The following is a 14,511-nucleotide window of genomic DNA, read 5'->3' as shown; positions in this document are numbered from 1 at the left end:
ACGAGTTGAATAAAATCATATTATGCGAGCCTCTAGCGAGCATAATATTGTTTTATTCAACAAGTTCAATAAATTTAGTATTGAATCTACACAAATATAATATTCTATTTATCACATATATAAAATAAGAACAGTAAAATGTTAAAATGAGTAATTTTTCAATGACGCGCCTATAGTCTAACATTAGCGTGCTTTAAGCTATGTTTATATATAGTGCAAATGACGTCACGTCAAAGTGTTATTACACTAGTGTAATATCGTTTTTATTAAATGGCTTTATTACACTCCTGCGCCGCGGTTTATGTGATAATGGGTTTTATCAGTGTGATAAAATCCATATCAGCCACAGTATATCACCCACAGTATGGTTGATATAGCTCTGCTAAACTATTCTTTACCTATGTTTTACTTTTTATGATTCTGTTAATTTGTGAATTTACATAAAAATTAATTGGTGTATTTAATTGTTCTAAATGGCATATTTCTCAATTCAAATATCATAATTTCTTTAAAATTGTTTAAAGTTACTCCACAATAATGACTACAAACATGAATTACTTTTGTTTTCACAGTTCCTGTGACTGTTGAAGATCTGACATCTCCTTAATGTTTCATTTTTCTAGTACTTAAATGACAACAGTAGAAAGTTGCTGTTATTATACTTATAAGGCATATAATAAAATCAAAATTTGTTTGTTTTTCGTGAATATTCTAAATATCACACACCAAAGGAAGAAAATATTGAAGACTTCACTTACACTTTGTGCTCCTTGAAATATTGCATTTGTCTCACTTTTCAGGGTGATATATAACATATTCACTCAAAACAAACAAAATTTATATCCTTCATATCATTAATACATTTTGTATCCAGTAAAGACCTGTTTGTTTCATACATGTATATTGTGTAACATATAATTTGACATATGCTTGTAGGTTGAAGACTCGCAAACAGACATGTATAAAGACAACAGAAACACCAGTATGGTTAACTTTACTATCGCTGAAGACTCAGATGAAGAAAAGGCATAAGCTTCATTTACATGGTATAAAATGTATATAACTTTTGTTTAACTAAGCTGAGTACACAGTACTCAAAGGTGAGCTTTTGTGATCACATTATGATTGTTGTCTTGTTGTTATACTTAATTTCTTTAAACAACATTTCCTCCAAAACCATCGTATTAATTTTGATCAAACTTCACAGAAATGATTCCTCTATGTATGTTCTATAAATGATTCAAGTATGATAAAAAAAGAAGTCACATAAACTATGTATAGACTTAGCCCTTGGGTTAGAATTAGCTCTGTCTCATGGGTCACTTTATAGACTTATATAGGAAAGCATGTTTAAAGTCTTCTTGTTTGAAACTACAGTATCCATGGCTTAAACTTTATAAGCATTGTCAAGTGGACCTCTGTAATGTTTTTTTAAAATTAATACACCTGGGGTAAGAAGCCCAGATCTGTATATTTGGCTGGAGACCACTATTAAAGCGGTGTAGATCAGGTCCCTTGGACTAAATACAGCCTAGTCTAGGTAATCACTTAGTTTACATAGAGTTATATTGTAAACAAAACTGAACTTTTCTTTAAAAAAAATTCTCCTAAATAGTAATGCCCAAAGCATGGATATTTGGCAAGTAGCATTGCCCAGTGGTTCTCTACAAAATGTGTATGAATTTTGACAATTGGGCCTGGGATTCAGACGTTTTACATAGACAACAAATTATGTCATAAAACTTTTCTTCAATGAAGCTTCAGTGCACTGAGCTAAGATATTAGTTAAATGCATGTTGCATTTCCAAGTGGCATTGAAGAATTATACATGTAATAGCCATTTCTAAAACCTCAGGTGAGCAATCAAGAGCCCTTGCACTTGTTTTGGACAATCTTGACACTGTAGATGTCAAACTGGCAGATGTTGCATTTTGCCGGTGGAAGAAGACATTCTTTAAACTAGCTGGATAGCTTCCACATAAGAAAGAATTCCAGGGTTTTGAAAAATTGATTGTAAGAGAGAGTTAATTGGAAATCAGCCTCAATGTCCATGGAGGGAACAGACAATGGCAGTAGAGAGAATGAACTATGCCCATGGATAGAATGGACATCGTGATGGAGAGTGTGGTCAACAGGCTGGGCACATCTCCCAATCGGGCTAAATTAGCTCAATCGGGGTAATTTAGCCCGATTGAGCTAAAATCCAATGAATGAAAATGATAAAATGTGTCGGAAATTTATGGAAGCGTATAAAATCGAGTACTCTCCCTTGTCTCGATGTGATCCAGTTTCTACAATAACACATCTGATACATTAAAATATTCTGTACTCGCTTGATCTTATTGCGCAATTTGGTGTAAAAAATACCGAATTTTGAAAATCTGATCAACATATACCCAAATCTGTTATATTAACTCCAATACTGTACAAAATTCTTCGCCAATTCAACGCAGCTTCATCATCGACGCCATCTTGGAAAGATTGATTAAAATCCGTCATGCACGAAACACTTTTATCTATTGTTTTTCATTAATTAACCAAAATATATACAGGGTGTGTTATAAATATTATATATGTGGAAACTGAAATAAAATAGTTCATATTTATTAACGAAAGTGTTAAAATGGTTTGCATAAGCGATGCACTCGACTGAATCTGATACACATTGCTTTCATGAAACACAGTAAAACAGGTCTTACGAGTATCTGACTGAATTATCTAAAATTATGTTATATTATATACATTACATTGAATATTAAAATAAACGCAAATTTCGTGAAAAACGTGTTTTTTTCTTATATATACCCCGTGTGTGTTTGTATGTAGATACTTGAAAGTCGCTGATGTAGATATACAGCCAATAACAGCATTTGGAGCTATAGAGGATATATACAGAATATATCATAATAATAAACGTTTTTGAAGTAAGTTAAGCTTATTAACTTTTTTTCTTTTAAATTTGTCGCAGTATGCTTAATTTATTCGTGAAATGTGTCACAAAAAGTAATATATATTGTATTTTCGTTAGTCCATCCTGTGATATTGAAACTATGTTTTGTGGGTTTTACTTTATTTTTTTAAAATTCTTATTTCGTATAATAGTTTCCTATAACGTATCATATAAACCATCATGGATGGCGCAAACATGTGACTTCTTTTAAAGTATAAATAGTGCGATATTGGGTTATGCTTAAATAAATATGAAAGACCCAAAATTAATTCCAGATTTTATGATAATTATATATCAAGGTATTTAATAAAAAAAATATTTATTTATTAAAAACATTCAAAGAGGCGATTTGACTTACATTTCAATTGACCGTTACTTGTCATATAATATAGTTAAGATTGCGCGTATAAAAATAATTATAATTGTTTTTAGAATTCGTTAAATTAAATTAAAAAATAATATGCAGCGTAATTTTTTGCAGAGAATAATGTCAAAGTGTTACTGCGTGGAACATGCTTCCTTAAGTGAAGGGAAAGCGTGGAAGCTAATAAAGATCGCAAACAAAAAAATAAAAGTTGGGACGTTAACGTTCATGAAAAAACAATCCATTTTACCGGAACGATCTACAGCCATATGCGATATATGTCTACACTATGTAGAAAACACTTTAATGTCAGAACCCCCCAAAAAGAAAAGAAAAGAAACTCACGATCATTTTTTGGATGAATTGAGAAACGATAATGTATCAGAGGAGGTTTTGATAGAAGTAGTAAAACTTATTGGAACCAAACTATCTTCCGATATTTATGAAGACTCGTTAACAATTAGTTCATTATATAAAAGTGATCATTTTAAGGAAGACTTTGAAGTTAAAAGTTGGATTTCCAAGAGAAATAAAGTCCTTACCACTTTTCTATTAGCTACAGCTAATGTTAAGTCATTAGAGGAGAATCATAAAAAAAACTTGTGTATAGCTGGTTCCGTAGACTCACTATTGAAAGCAAGAAATTTGTCAACAATTTCACCGATACATTTCTACAAAAATTTGATATCATACTACATCACTGGTAGTAAATTCATTACACGTCTAAATAATGTTCATGCCCCAGCTGGAAGCTATTCATCGATAATCGAGTGGCTTAATAATATGTCTTGTAACTCCTTGAAATGCACAGACAATGGTGACATTTGTACCTTTTTTGACAACAACCAGGTTGTTGCCAGAAATTGGCGCGTTAACTATAATTATAAAACCAAAGCCAGTGTTGTGACTACCGTAATAAATATCCATCCCTCACTGAGAACAAACATACAAGAAAATAATGACTTAAACCCAACTAACTGGCTTTATAGTAATGAACATGATTTAACAGTAAAAAAAATAAAATCTTGTATTTCTGAACATGTAAGCTTTTTTAACAATATAAGGGACCAATTTATCAAAAATAGATTAGAGAAAGTTCAGAAGGACATGAAGGAAAGAAATGGATGTTTGATGGACCATATCGATTGTAAAATTTCAGGTAAATATATGTTAATAGAGCTTATTATGAATAAAGTAATGAAAGAATTTTTAATTTCAATTTAAACTACCTTCATGCATGTATATGATATATATGATATAATGTTTTTAAGAAATAAATGCTATCTGATATTTCTTCATAAAATATATGAAATTAATAAAGTATGATTTAAATGCGAATAGGTTATACATCAATTATATACCTTCATGAAATTATAATAAAACAAATAATGAAACTGAATTTTTACAAAAGACGGAGTTGATCCAATAACTGAACATGATAAATTTGACAATTACCACTGGGTCCCAAGCCTCCATCCAACAGAATCGCCAAAGGTTGCTGTAGCGGAACCAATAATGTGCAATCCGTGCTCTTACGCTTCTGTGAAAAAAGTGCTACAGGTATGATCAATTATGACATATAACACATAGTTATAATATACCCAACAATTTGATTCTAACATGACATCAAAACAAAAATGTTGCCGTACCGTATATGTAGCTTGATTGAGCCTTATTTGTTTTCCTACTTATTGTGAGCACGTTGCATTTTTAATAGTTACATCAAATGTATAATTGTAAAGTGACATGTCTTAATATAGAATATCAATAGTTATTTATTTAACACAATATATTTCCAAAGTGAATTTAATTTTTGTATGTAACACATATTTTGTTTATTAGAAAATAAGAAAACCACATTCATTAATAATGTTTATATTGCTTTATTATATCAAGGAAATCCAAAGTCAAACCATTACTCAAGGAAGACAATGGAATGTTGTAGGGTGTGACGGATTGCCATATAATTTGGCAACAAGACTAAGTGAACAAAATGAGGAACTTAGAAACCTTTTAATCGTGCCCGGTGCAGGGCATATTGAAATTAATGCTGTTAAGGCAATATTTAAATTGCTTTGGGATGTTTCTTTCAAGGAATTAGCGAAGTTGTTGGGTTATAGAACACCTAGAGCTCTTGTATGTTGTTTCAAATGCACTGACCACCATAAAGCTTGGCAACTTTTAAAAATTTATTTTTTTGGGACCATGGACGAAATATTGAGACAATTTCTATGTGACAGTTATAAAAACAAAAAGCAGCAGTCAATAAATGAATTCTATAACTACATCTCTGAATCCGGCCCAAGCATCCGATTCATGTGTGACTCTCTCTTCAATTACGTGTTCCCAATTTTTTTATACAGATGTGCAATACGAAGAAATAACAGTCGATATATTTTGGCTGGAAGATCAATGTTTATGAGATTATTTTTTGTTACTAACATGACAAATTATCAAGAGTTAATTTTTAAAGACTTGAAAGCACGTGTTTTGGCACCAGCTGAAGTAAAAACTTTTCTCGAAAAAACAGAAAGCTTTTCCGTCAGTGGAAATATAAGTAAAGGTGAGGGTGGGGATTTTGTTTTAGAATCTGTAAATGGTAAAACAAAAAGATGGCTTCCACCTGGTATACCCACAGAGAAACATTGGCTGAAAGTTTGCAGGAACGTAGACACGCTTGACAAGGTAAACAACTTCTTCTTAAAAATCTATTCAATGCAAAATCTGAAGAGTTATCAATCATTTACAATAGAGAGATGCACTTTACAGTAGTTAATTTGTATTAGAACAAAGAATAATTTTCTCTTCAATCAATATTGATAAAATCAAATACATTATAATTTATTCATAGAAACATTTATATTAATTTTTTTTTAAATAGTGCTTAACAAAATAAAATCTCATTTTTGGTTTCGTAGCTGAAACGTCCTTTATTCCTATTTAGATAAAGGAAAGTTTAAATGATGAGTTCAATGTCAAAGATACAAATTCGGACAGCGTGTACCAAAGAGACATTAAGAAAGAAGTACTTGAGTGGCGCGTATTTTTGAGGCAAAGCGGATATTTTGCCATTGGAAACTATGCAAATCCGTATGTTTACAAGTATTATTTAACATATATCCAAATATTATGATGTTTCTGTATTTGTCAATTGTAATTTCAGTATAATTTCGTTTATATTTAATAATCTTAACATCCAATATATGTTCAGAATCTCAATAGCAATTCTTTTTAAAAACTAAAATTCTTTTGAATTTATTCCTAAGCATTAAAATGTTTACATTGTTTATAGGATCAATGTAATCATTACATACCTCAATATATGCAAAATGAAAAACAATTTTTCATAATTTTTCAGTAAACACATATCATTAAGTGGTGAAAGATTAGATGATCAACTTGTTTTGTTTGAGAACAAATGCTTATCAAATTTAGAAGACTATTTAAAGCGTGCATCTGGTGGTGATATACCTAAAAGAAATTTGCGTTTAGAACCAGTGTTTGTTACAATAAATGACAGAGACAAGTTTTTTGATATAAACAGAAAAACAAAGGACCAGATATGTAACATAATACATGAACTTATTGAAGAAATCAAACAGTTAGGGAATGTGAGTGAAGCGTTGGTGTTGGAGGAAGACTGGGCAAAGATAAAAGGTATTAATTACATAGTAAAATAATTCAAGCGACAAAACGTTTCACATAAATTTTTTAATATGCACAGGGCAATAATACTTTACATTTTTCACATCAGACTCTTTTTGATAAACAAATCCTACACAAAGTGCATGGACCCAGTATGAACAGGTTGACACTTCACAATTCAACCAGTTGCATGTTTTCTTTACTTTGCCGCTTTTACCTTTTCCAACATGCTCTTTTGAGCACACCTCGCACAAACTTTCATCATTCACTTTCTTTCGTCTGCGGGTCACGCTTTCTGTCTCTGATATTTCAGATGTATTAACAGCCGGTGGTTCTGGGTACTGTACTTGAGCAGTTGTTGCTTCATTTATAACTGGTGGTACTTCGTTGTTATTTTCAGACTCAAATTGTGTATCTAAGAAGCAAAAAGGATTTATTAAATTTCATAATTTTATAAAATATATCATTGTTTTCCGTGTATAATCTAAATATATATCACAAGAGTGAACAGCATATGCAACATTTTAAATGATTGAAATATATATATACTTTTGATATTAAATTCAAAATATGCAAATACGCTTTTTAAATAACACCTCACTTAATTCTTGTTTAAAAAATTTAAATGATGTTTAGACTATTGTATAATTGTATAATTATGAGTTTACCATTATTGTTAATTTTTTGTCAAGAAAAATTATTTATATGAACAAAGTTACATTCATTTATGATATATTATTTTCATCCACATTCAAATATAGTTCATTTACATCATATTTTGATAATTTATCTTGAAAAAAAAAATGGTTTAAACCAAAAAAAAATTAATTTTCATAATCGGAATATCCAAATGAAATTTTAAATTATAACATTTTCAATTCATGAAAAACATAACATACCTTTTTCCGGATCTTCAGTGCTAAAAGTCCCTTTTTGCCCACTCAAAGTCTCCCATTTGGCCCACCATTTCGTACCAGTGGCACTGCGCATTTCTTTCATCTAAAATTTTTTTTTTATATAATGTAGTATCAAGAAAGGACGACATGTTACAATTCTATAAAGAAGTTGTAGTTGCACACGAAAATGCTTCCTCAGAGAACACAGCATGTGAAGAATATGATACAGATTCAAATGGTAAACTTACTTTTTTTAGGATTGTAGGTTTTCGTTTAGCTATAGCTTTTGATCTTGCTATGCTGTCCTTTATATATGTATTGCTTATTGGACCTGTATGATGTTTTCTCGCTCTACATTGCTGACCTTTGAGATTTTTTCCGGGATTGTTTCCTTTAGTTTGTTTATCCTGAAATGATCAAAATTATAGAATATACAACCTATAAGTAAATTCACGTAAATTTATTTAAAAAAATAATCAATATTTTCACTCTATAATTTCAGACTGTATTGAAAATTCAGAAAATGAAGATGAATAAGTGGTTTTACTTACGGACATGGCGATGTCTTCTATTTGACCTAGCTAGGTTTGACCTCAAGCGAAATACTCGTGCATGGAGGTCACGTGGTATTTTTTTTTTTTAATTTTTGTTAATTTATAATTTATATTAAAAAATACATATAAATTTATAATTTCGTAAAATTAATTTGTTCACACCCCGTATCAATTAATGAAAAACAATAGATTAAAGTGTTTCGTGCATGACGGATTTTAATCAATCTTTCCAAGATGGCGTCGATGATGAAGCTGCGTTGAATTGGCGAAGAATTTTGTACAGTATTGGAGTTAATATAACAGATTTGGGTATATGTTGATCAGATTTTCAAAATTCGGTATTTTTTACACCAAATTGCGCAATAAGATCAAGCGAGTACAGAATATTTTAATGTATCAGATGTGTTATTGTAGAAACTGGATCACATCGAGACAAGGGAGAGTACTCGATTTTATACGCTTCCATAAATTTCCGACACATTTTATCATTTTCATTCATTGGATTTTAGCTCAATCGGGGTAAATTACCCCGATTGAGCTAATTTAGCCCGATTGGGAGATGTGCCCAGCCTGGTCAATGTCATGGAGAATGTGGTCATGGAAAGCATGAGTATTGTCCATTCTCTCCATGGACATTATGCATGATCAGGTATTCAAGGACAGCATGGACAATATCCATTGACTGTAAATTTTGTCCATGGACGGATGTTTCAATGCTACATGGACAATTGACCATGCTAAATCTATGATAAACTATGGACATTCTACAGCAGGGTAATCACTCATCTATAGTGTCTCACCTGTACAACCTTCAATTCATGATTTATCCCTTTATTAGCCTTGTTTATGATGCTCTGTCATGATATACAGTTTTGAATTTACCATATACATCTGTACTAGTTTTTGTTTCATGACCATTATTACCTGTAGTTCCATAGGTCAGAGGTCAAGATCATTGTTCAGTTCAACAAATTTATAGTTCTGATAAAGGTTGAAACAGAATGTCATAATAGTGTTTGTTTGAATTGTCCTTTTAGTAAATTTGTTTTTAGTAAATATTTGAAAGGAAATTTTAAGGTTTTTCCTTACTAAACCTATATATATATCAGTTATAGTTTTAAACTTAATTGAATTGAAAGGGAAGTGAATATTTATTTATTCAAGTTGATGATAAATATATAGTTATTTCTCTTTGTCAAATATAATTAAGATTTATGTAAATAATATGTACATTTAGCTGTCAAATTTAAGAAACAGTTAGATATTTTTCAAATAAATCTTAGAGAATATGTTGTTTGAAATAGTTGGTACTTTAATACATGACTGTGAAAACACCTGAAAGAACTCCTCCCACTATTAATAGTAAGATTTGTCAACCTGCTTTGCTGAATAGGGAGAGTATGGGATAAGCAATCCAGCAGTCACTGGTTCAATCCTTGTGGGAGGGAAATATTCCTCATGACAATTTATATTGTACATGATTGTAATTGTCAATTTCCTCTCACCACTGATTCAAAACTGAGGGATTCACAGACGGACGTACACTTGTTGAAAAATCAATAATTACTGGTTAATCATTCAGGAATCATAGTTAGTAGGATTTACTGCCAAAATATGACCAAGCATTAAAAAAACCCAGAAAAACAAATAATGGCAAGTTTCAAGTGATCCAATTTGTTCCATAAAACTTTTTTTCCTGATGATAGAGAGTTTATTGCTCTAAAACTAAATTTTGCTTATATCTGATTTTGAATTGTAAACAACAAACAGCGAATTTAACAATATTAAGTACATGTTAATAGTAAGTAAACAAAAAATATAGAATTTTAGGCTCTGAAAATTATTTTTAACCCAGAGATATTTGACAGCACTTCCTGTAAATGTATGTTCATTATAATAGAAGATTCTTTTTAGTTACAAATTAACAGCTAGAATGTTAAAAAAATTACTTCTGTGATAAAAAGCTCAATAATTTGTCTAGACTTGACATCATTAATTTTGAAATTTTAGTATAATTTAAGATTAAGATAGGCTTATGGTTGACTTAATATAATAATGACATGTAATGCAGTTACTAGGCAATTTCATTGTAGATAATAAACATATGCCTTATGGTTCTAGTTATGACAGCCTTTTGAAAAGAAGCCTAATTTATTGTTAAGTTGAATGCACATTTACCATTTGCTCTGCGTCATAAATAATGTAAATTCTGAACCTAAATTCTTAATGATACATTTTTATATAAGTGAACAAAATCTGTAATAGATCGCACACAAAGGGTAAAAAATGTACATGTACTTACATATTATTCATAAGAGAGAATTTCTGTAAAAATCTACTTGGACTAGTGAGTGACTACAATTCCTAGTGCTTAGATATTTGGCACTATATCATATATAAGATTTTCAGAAATCAAGCTGTTGTGGTAAAAAATCACCTGCCCAAATTTGGCTCGCTTGCCGTCCTATGCATTTAAAAAATTTGACTTTTTTTCAAGCATTGAATCTCAGGTGAGTGATCTAAGCCATTATGGCCCTTTGTTAACTGTTTATGTCATCTTGTGGTTTGAATAATTGTCTGCATCTGAACTAAAACACATAAATTACAGGATCACAACCGCATGGTTTAATACATGCAATAAATGTTGCTCTTCATTGATTGTTTTTGAAAACAATGTACTCAAGCAACTGTTTATTTCCAAAATCTTATGTTATGTTATAATGTTTGAAAGGTTTATATTTGTGATACCTAAAACTTCATCAAACAATTAATAATAAAAGAGTACATTTAAAAAATTGCATTGCTTGAAAAAGTAAATATGCATGCTTGCATATTTTGAAATTTAATATTAAGATTAAAATGATTGTGGTATGAGGGTTCTGAATTAATACCATGGTACATATTGGTTGATGCTGCTGCTGCACTCTGCTGATATACTGACCTTGTTGTACCATTAACAAATTATGTTCTAGTCAATTTTATGGGCTTTAATGTTGCACAAACACTGTACTGTTCATATGGCAACTTTCCAGCCTTACTGATGGAGGAAGACCTCAGGTGCACCTCAATGCATTATTTTATGAGTTAGAGCAACGGACTTGATGTAAGCTAGCTCGATAGCTTCCACTCATGAAAGAATCCAAAGTCGATGGTTGTATTCGAACCTACAGCAGTGAGGGGCAAGTGGTAGGAAGTCAACAACCTTAACCACTTGGCCATGGACACCCATACCAGGTTGAAGTGTACTGAGTAACTTTCCAGCTTTCTCAAACTTGCATGGTTATGAAAATAATAATTCTAGATCTTATTTCTGTTAGTTTTAACTGGTATGATGACCTTTGAATTCATCAAAATAATGGAATTAATGAAAAATGTATCACTTTTGTTAGTTTTTAAGCAAAGATTATGTTTTGTTAGTTTTTAAGCAAAGATTATGTTTTGTTAGTTTTTAAGCAAAGATTATGTTTTGTTAGTTTTTAAGCAAAGATTATGTTTTGTTAGTTTTTAAGCAAAGATTATGTTTTGTTAGTTTTTAAGCAAAGATTATGTTTTGTTAGTTTTTAAGCAAAGATTATGTTTTGTTAGTTTTTAAGCAAAGATTATGTTTTGTTGGTTTTTAAGCAAAGATTATGTTTTGTTCTTTACAGGATGATATTCATCTGGAATGTTGCAGAAAACATTATGCTGGATTACAAAATGGATTAAGTTAAAAAGAAATGGAAATGGGTTTAAGATATTATACATATACAAGCATGTTTATGACCTGCTTTATTATCAAAGACTCTTATATATCAATATATCATATATAAAAGCATATACTGTGTGAGTCCAAATGCTTTCGATGAGAGATATAAAAAATCAAATTATTTCCAGATATAATTTAACAAACATAACTAATTATTTGAGTCGCGTCACAACAAAACCAACATAATGCATTTGCGACCCACATGGATCCAGATCAGCTTGTGCATCCATGCAGTCTGATCAGGATCCATGCTGTTCGCTTACCAACTCTATTACAAGTAGAGAAACTGATAGCGAACAGCATGGATCCTGATCAGACTGCGTGGTTGGCAGGCTGGTCTGGATCCATGCTGGTCGCAAACGCACTATGTTGGTTTTGTTGTGACGCGGCTCAAATTTTGTTATCTTGAAAAAAAACAACAAACCTTTGCTAATGAGGTTAGTAATGTGGTTATTTAAGACAGCAATGTTATTTTAGATTAATTTTAGACATTTCTTGTTGTTAAGATTGCAATTGATTTTTTTTGTATGTTAATGGTTAATTCAAAGTGTCTTACTTATTTTTGTGAATTTTTTTCCCAATAAATTTGCTTTGAGACTTTTTAGCATGTTTCAATCTTCCAATGTTCTTTTTTATTTATTTTTTTCTAAGATTTTCTATTGTGGTATTATAGGAGAAGAGTTTTTTCAATGGTGTTTGCTAATGGTATTGACATATTTGTCTTAATAAATCAAAAGATATATTGAATGTATCTATAATGATAAGAGACATTTGGTATGTGTTTATTTTCTACTTTCAATGGCAACTTTTATGGGCTTTTAAATGATTAATACGAGTATAGTATACACACATTACTGTTTTGTGTAAATGAATATTAAGGGACCTAGAAAGAATTTTTTTTTATATCAATAATAATACACTCGTATATTTTGTTTGTGAACAATGATTATAGTACTTTGTTGTTACTAATTATATTGTTTTTATACACATGCAAATTTGTTGATGTTTTCTACGATATAATTGTCACTGCCTGGTTTACAGTGTTTAATTATAATGCCATGTGATACATGGATTTTTTACAATTTGTTTGTTTGTTTTTCATAGTAGAAATTGCATTTAGTGTTATTCAGTGTTATCTTGAAGGGTATTAGGTGCTATTCTTTCTGTTCACTTTCAGTCTCTTTTTAAATCCTGAATTTTTTTTTAATTGTCACGAAAATAGTTTCATTTTCTGGTTTGGTTATATAAGATAAACATATTTTGCCTATGACTTATTCCATGCATATGTCTCTGGCATACATTGTCAAGAGGATTGTCTTGTAATTTTTAAATTGTGTCAGCTTACAGGTAATATTTTCCAGAATTAGCAGTAAATTTTCTAGCTTTAGTTCACACACATACACGCACACATAGTCGATAAACAAAACCACTGTAGCCTGTTTTAAAAGCCTATACAATTCATTGTGTACCCTGTCTTGCGATTACAAACACTGTCTTGCGATTACAAACACATGTTACTACCGACCACTGTACATTTCTTGGGACCCTTTATATTTTAACATCAACAACAGGCAGTAGACTTGTTTATGTACTGTAACATAGTTGTTTTGATGAGTTAATCTGTGCATTCTTCAAACATTCTTTGACACTTTGTAGAACATGAACAAAACATTTAATGTCAACAACAGTGAGTGGTTTGGGATATAATTAAAAGTAAGGAATCGTTGAAGGTGAAGTTGACACAATCTGTGTAAAATTCAATTATTTTGACTTTTTAGCTCACCTGTCATAAAATGAGGGTGAGCCTTTGTGATCGCTTTTCGTCCGCTGTCAGGCGTTTGATGTCCGTCCGTAAACTTTTACTTTGAACAACATCTCATAAACTGCTAAGCCGATTTAATCCAAACTTCTTAGGAATTTTCCGTTGGTGGTCACCTTTAAAAATTGTTCAAAGAATTTAATTCATGCAGAACTCTGGTTGCCATGGCAACCAAAAACTTAAAATATCTTCTTTTTTTTAAAACTAAAAGAGCTAGAGCTAAGATATTTGGCAATTACTAGAGATTGTCTACCAAGTTTGTTCAAATAAAAACCTGGGGTTAAAATATGGTTCGCCACTAGGGGGCATTGATTTTACTTATTTGTCTATACTAAAAGCTTAAAAATCTCTTAATCAAACCCAAAGAGCTAGAGCTTAGATATTAAGCATGAAAAATCTTTTTGCAAGTGTCTACCAAGTTTTTTTTTAAATTGGCCCCGTCCATGGGGTCATTGATTTTTCTTTTATGTACACATCTTTTGGAACTGTTGTTTTCCCTTATATCAGTAATGTTGTTACACATGCATTTTTTCAGATG

General features: G+C 30.8%; 3 protein-coding genes across 3 annotated transcripts in view; 2 read left to right on the top strand and 1 right to left on the bottom strand.

The window, feature by feature from the left end:
• The window catches only part of LOC132714196 (prestin-like), a 45,568-nt gene extending 31,399 nt beyond the window's left edge, over positions 1 to 14,169 (top strand). Inside the window, exons 18-19 of the mRNA XM_060696986.1 lie at positions 937 to 1,046; positions 12,057 to 14,169. Coding sequence (XP_060552969.1) covers positions 937 to 1,032 — 96 coding nt within the window. The 3' untranslated portion in view covers positions 1,033 to 1,046; positions 12,057 to 14,169. The remainder of the gene's footprint in view (positions 1 to 936; positions 1,047 to 12,056) is intronic.
• On the top strand, positions 3,393 to 8,478 carry LOC132714194 (uncharacterized). The gene is made up of 6 exons (XM_060696984.1): positions 3,393 to 4,874; positions 5,211 to 5,999; positions 6,259 to 6,404; positions 6,673 to 6,971; positions 7,986 to 8,093; positions 8,358 to 8,478. The coding sequence occupies exons 1-6, from the start codon at positions 4,830 to 4,832 to the stop codon at positions 8,390 to 8,392; spliced, it is 1,422 nt and encodes a 473-aa protein (XP_060552967.1). The 5' UTR covers positions 3,393 to 4,829; the 3' UTR covers positions 8,393 to 8,478.
• LOC132714195 (uncharacterized) lies at positions 6,790 to 8,363 on the bottom strand. Its single transcript, XM_060696985.1, has 3 exons — positions 8,104 to 8,363; positions 7,859 to 7,958; positions 6,790 to 7,374 (listed from the first exon to the last, which is right to left on the bottom strand). The coding sequence occupies exons 2-3, from the start codon at positions 7,956 to 7,958 to the stop codon at positions 7,013 to 7,015; spliced, it is 462 nt and encodes a 153-aa protein (XP_060552968.1). The 5' UTR covers positions 8,104 to 8,363; the 3' UTR covers positions 6,790 to 7,012.
• Positions 14,170 to 14,511: the final 342 nt, after the last annotated feature.

The sequence above is a fragment of the Ruditapes philippinarum genome, unplaced genomic scaffold (assembly GCF_026571515.1).
Source record: "Ruditapes philippinarum isolate M1 unplaced genomic scaffold, ASM2657151v2 ctg1347_1_1_1_1, whole genome shotgun sequence".
Taxonomy (NCBI): Eukaryota; Metazoa; Mollusca; class Bivalvia; order Venerida; family Veneridae; genus Ruditapes; species Ruditapes philippinarum.
This window is presented reverse-complemented; position numbering and strand designations above follow the sequence as displayed.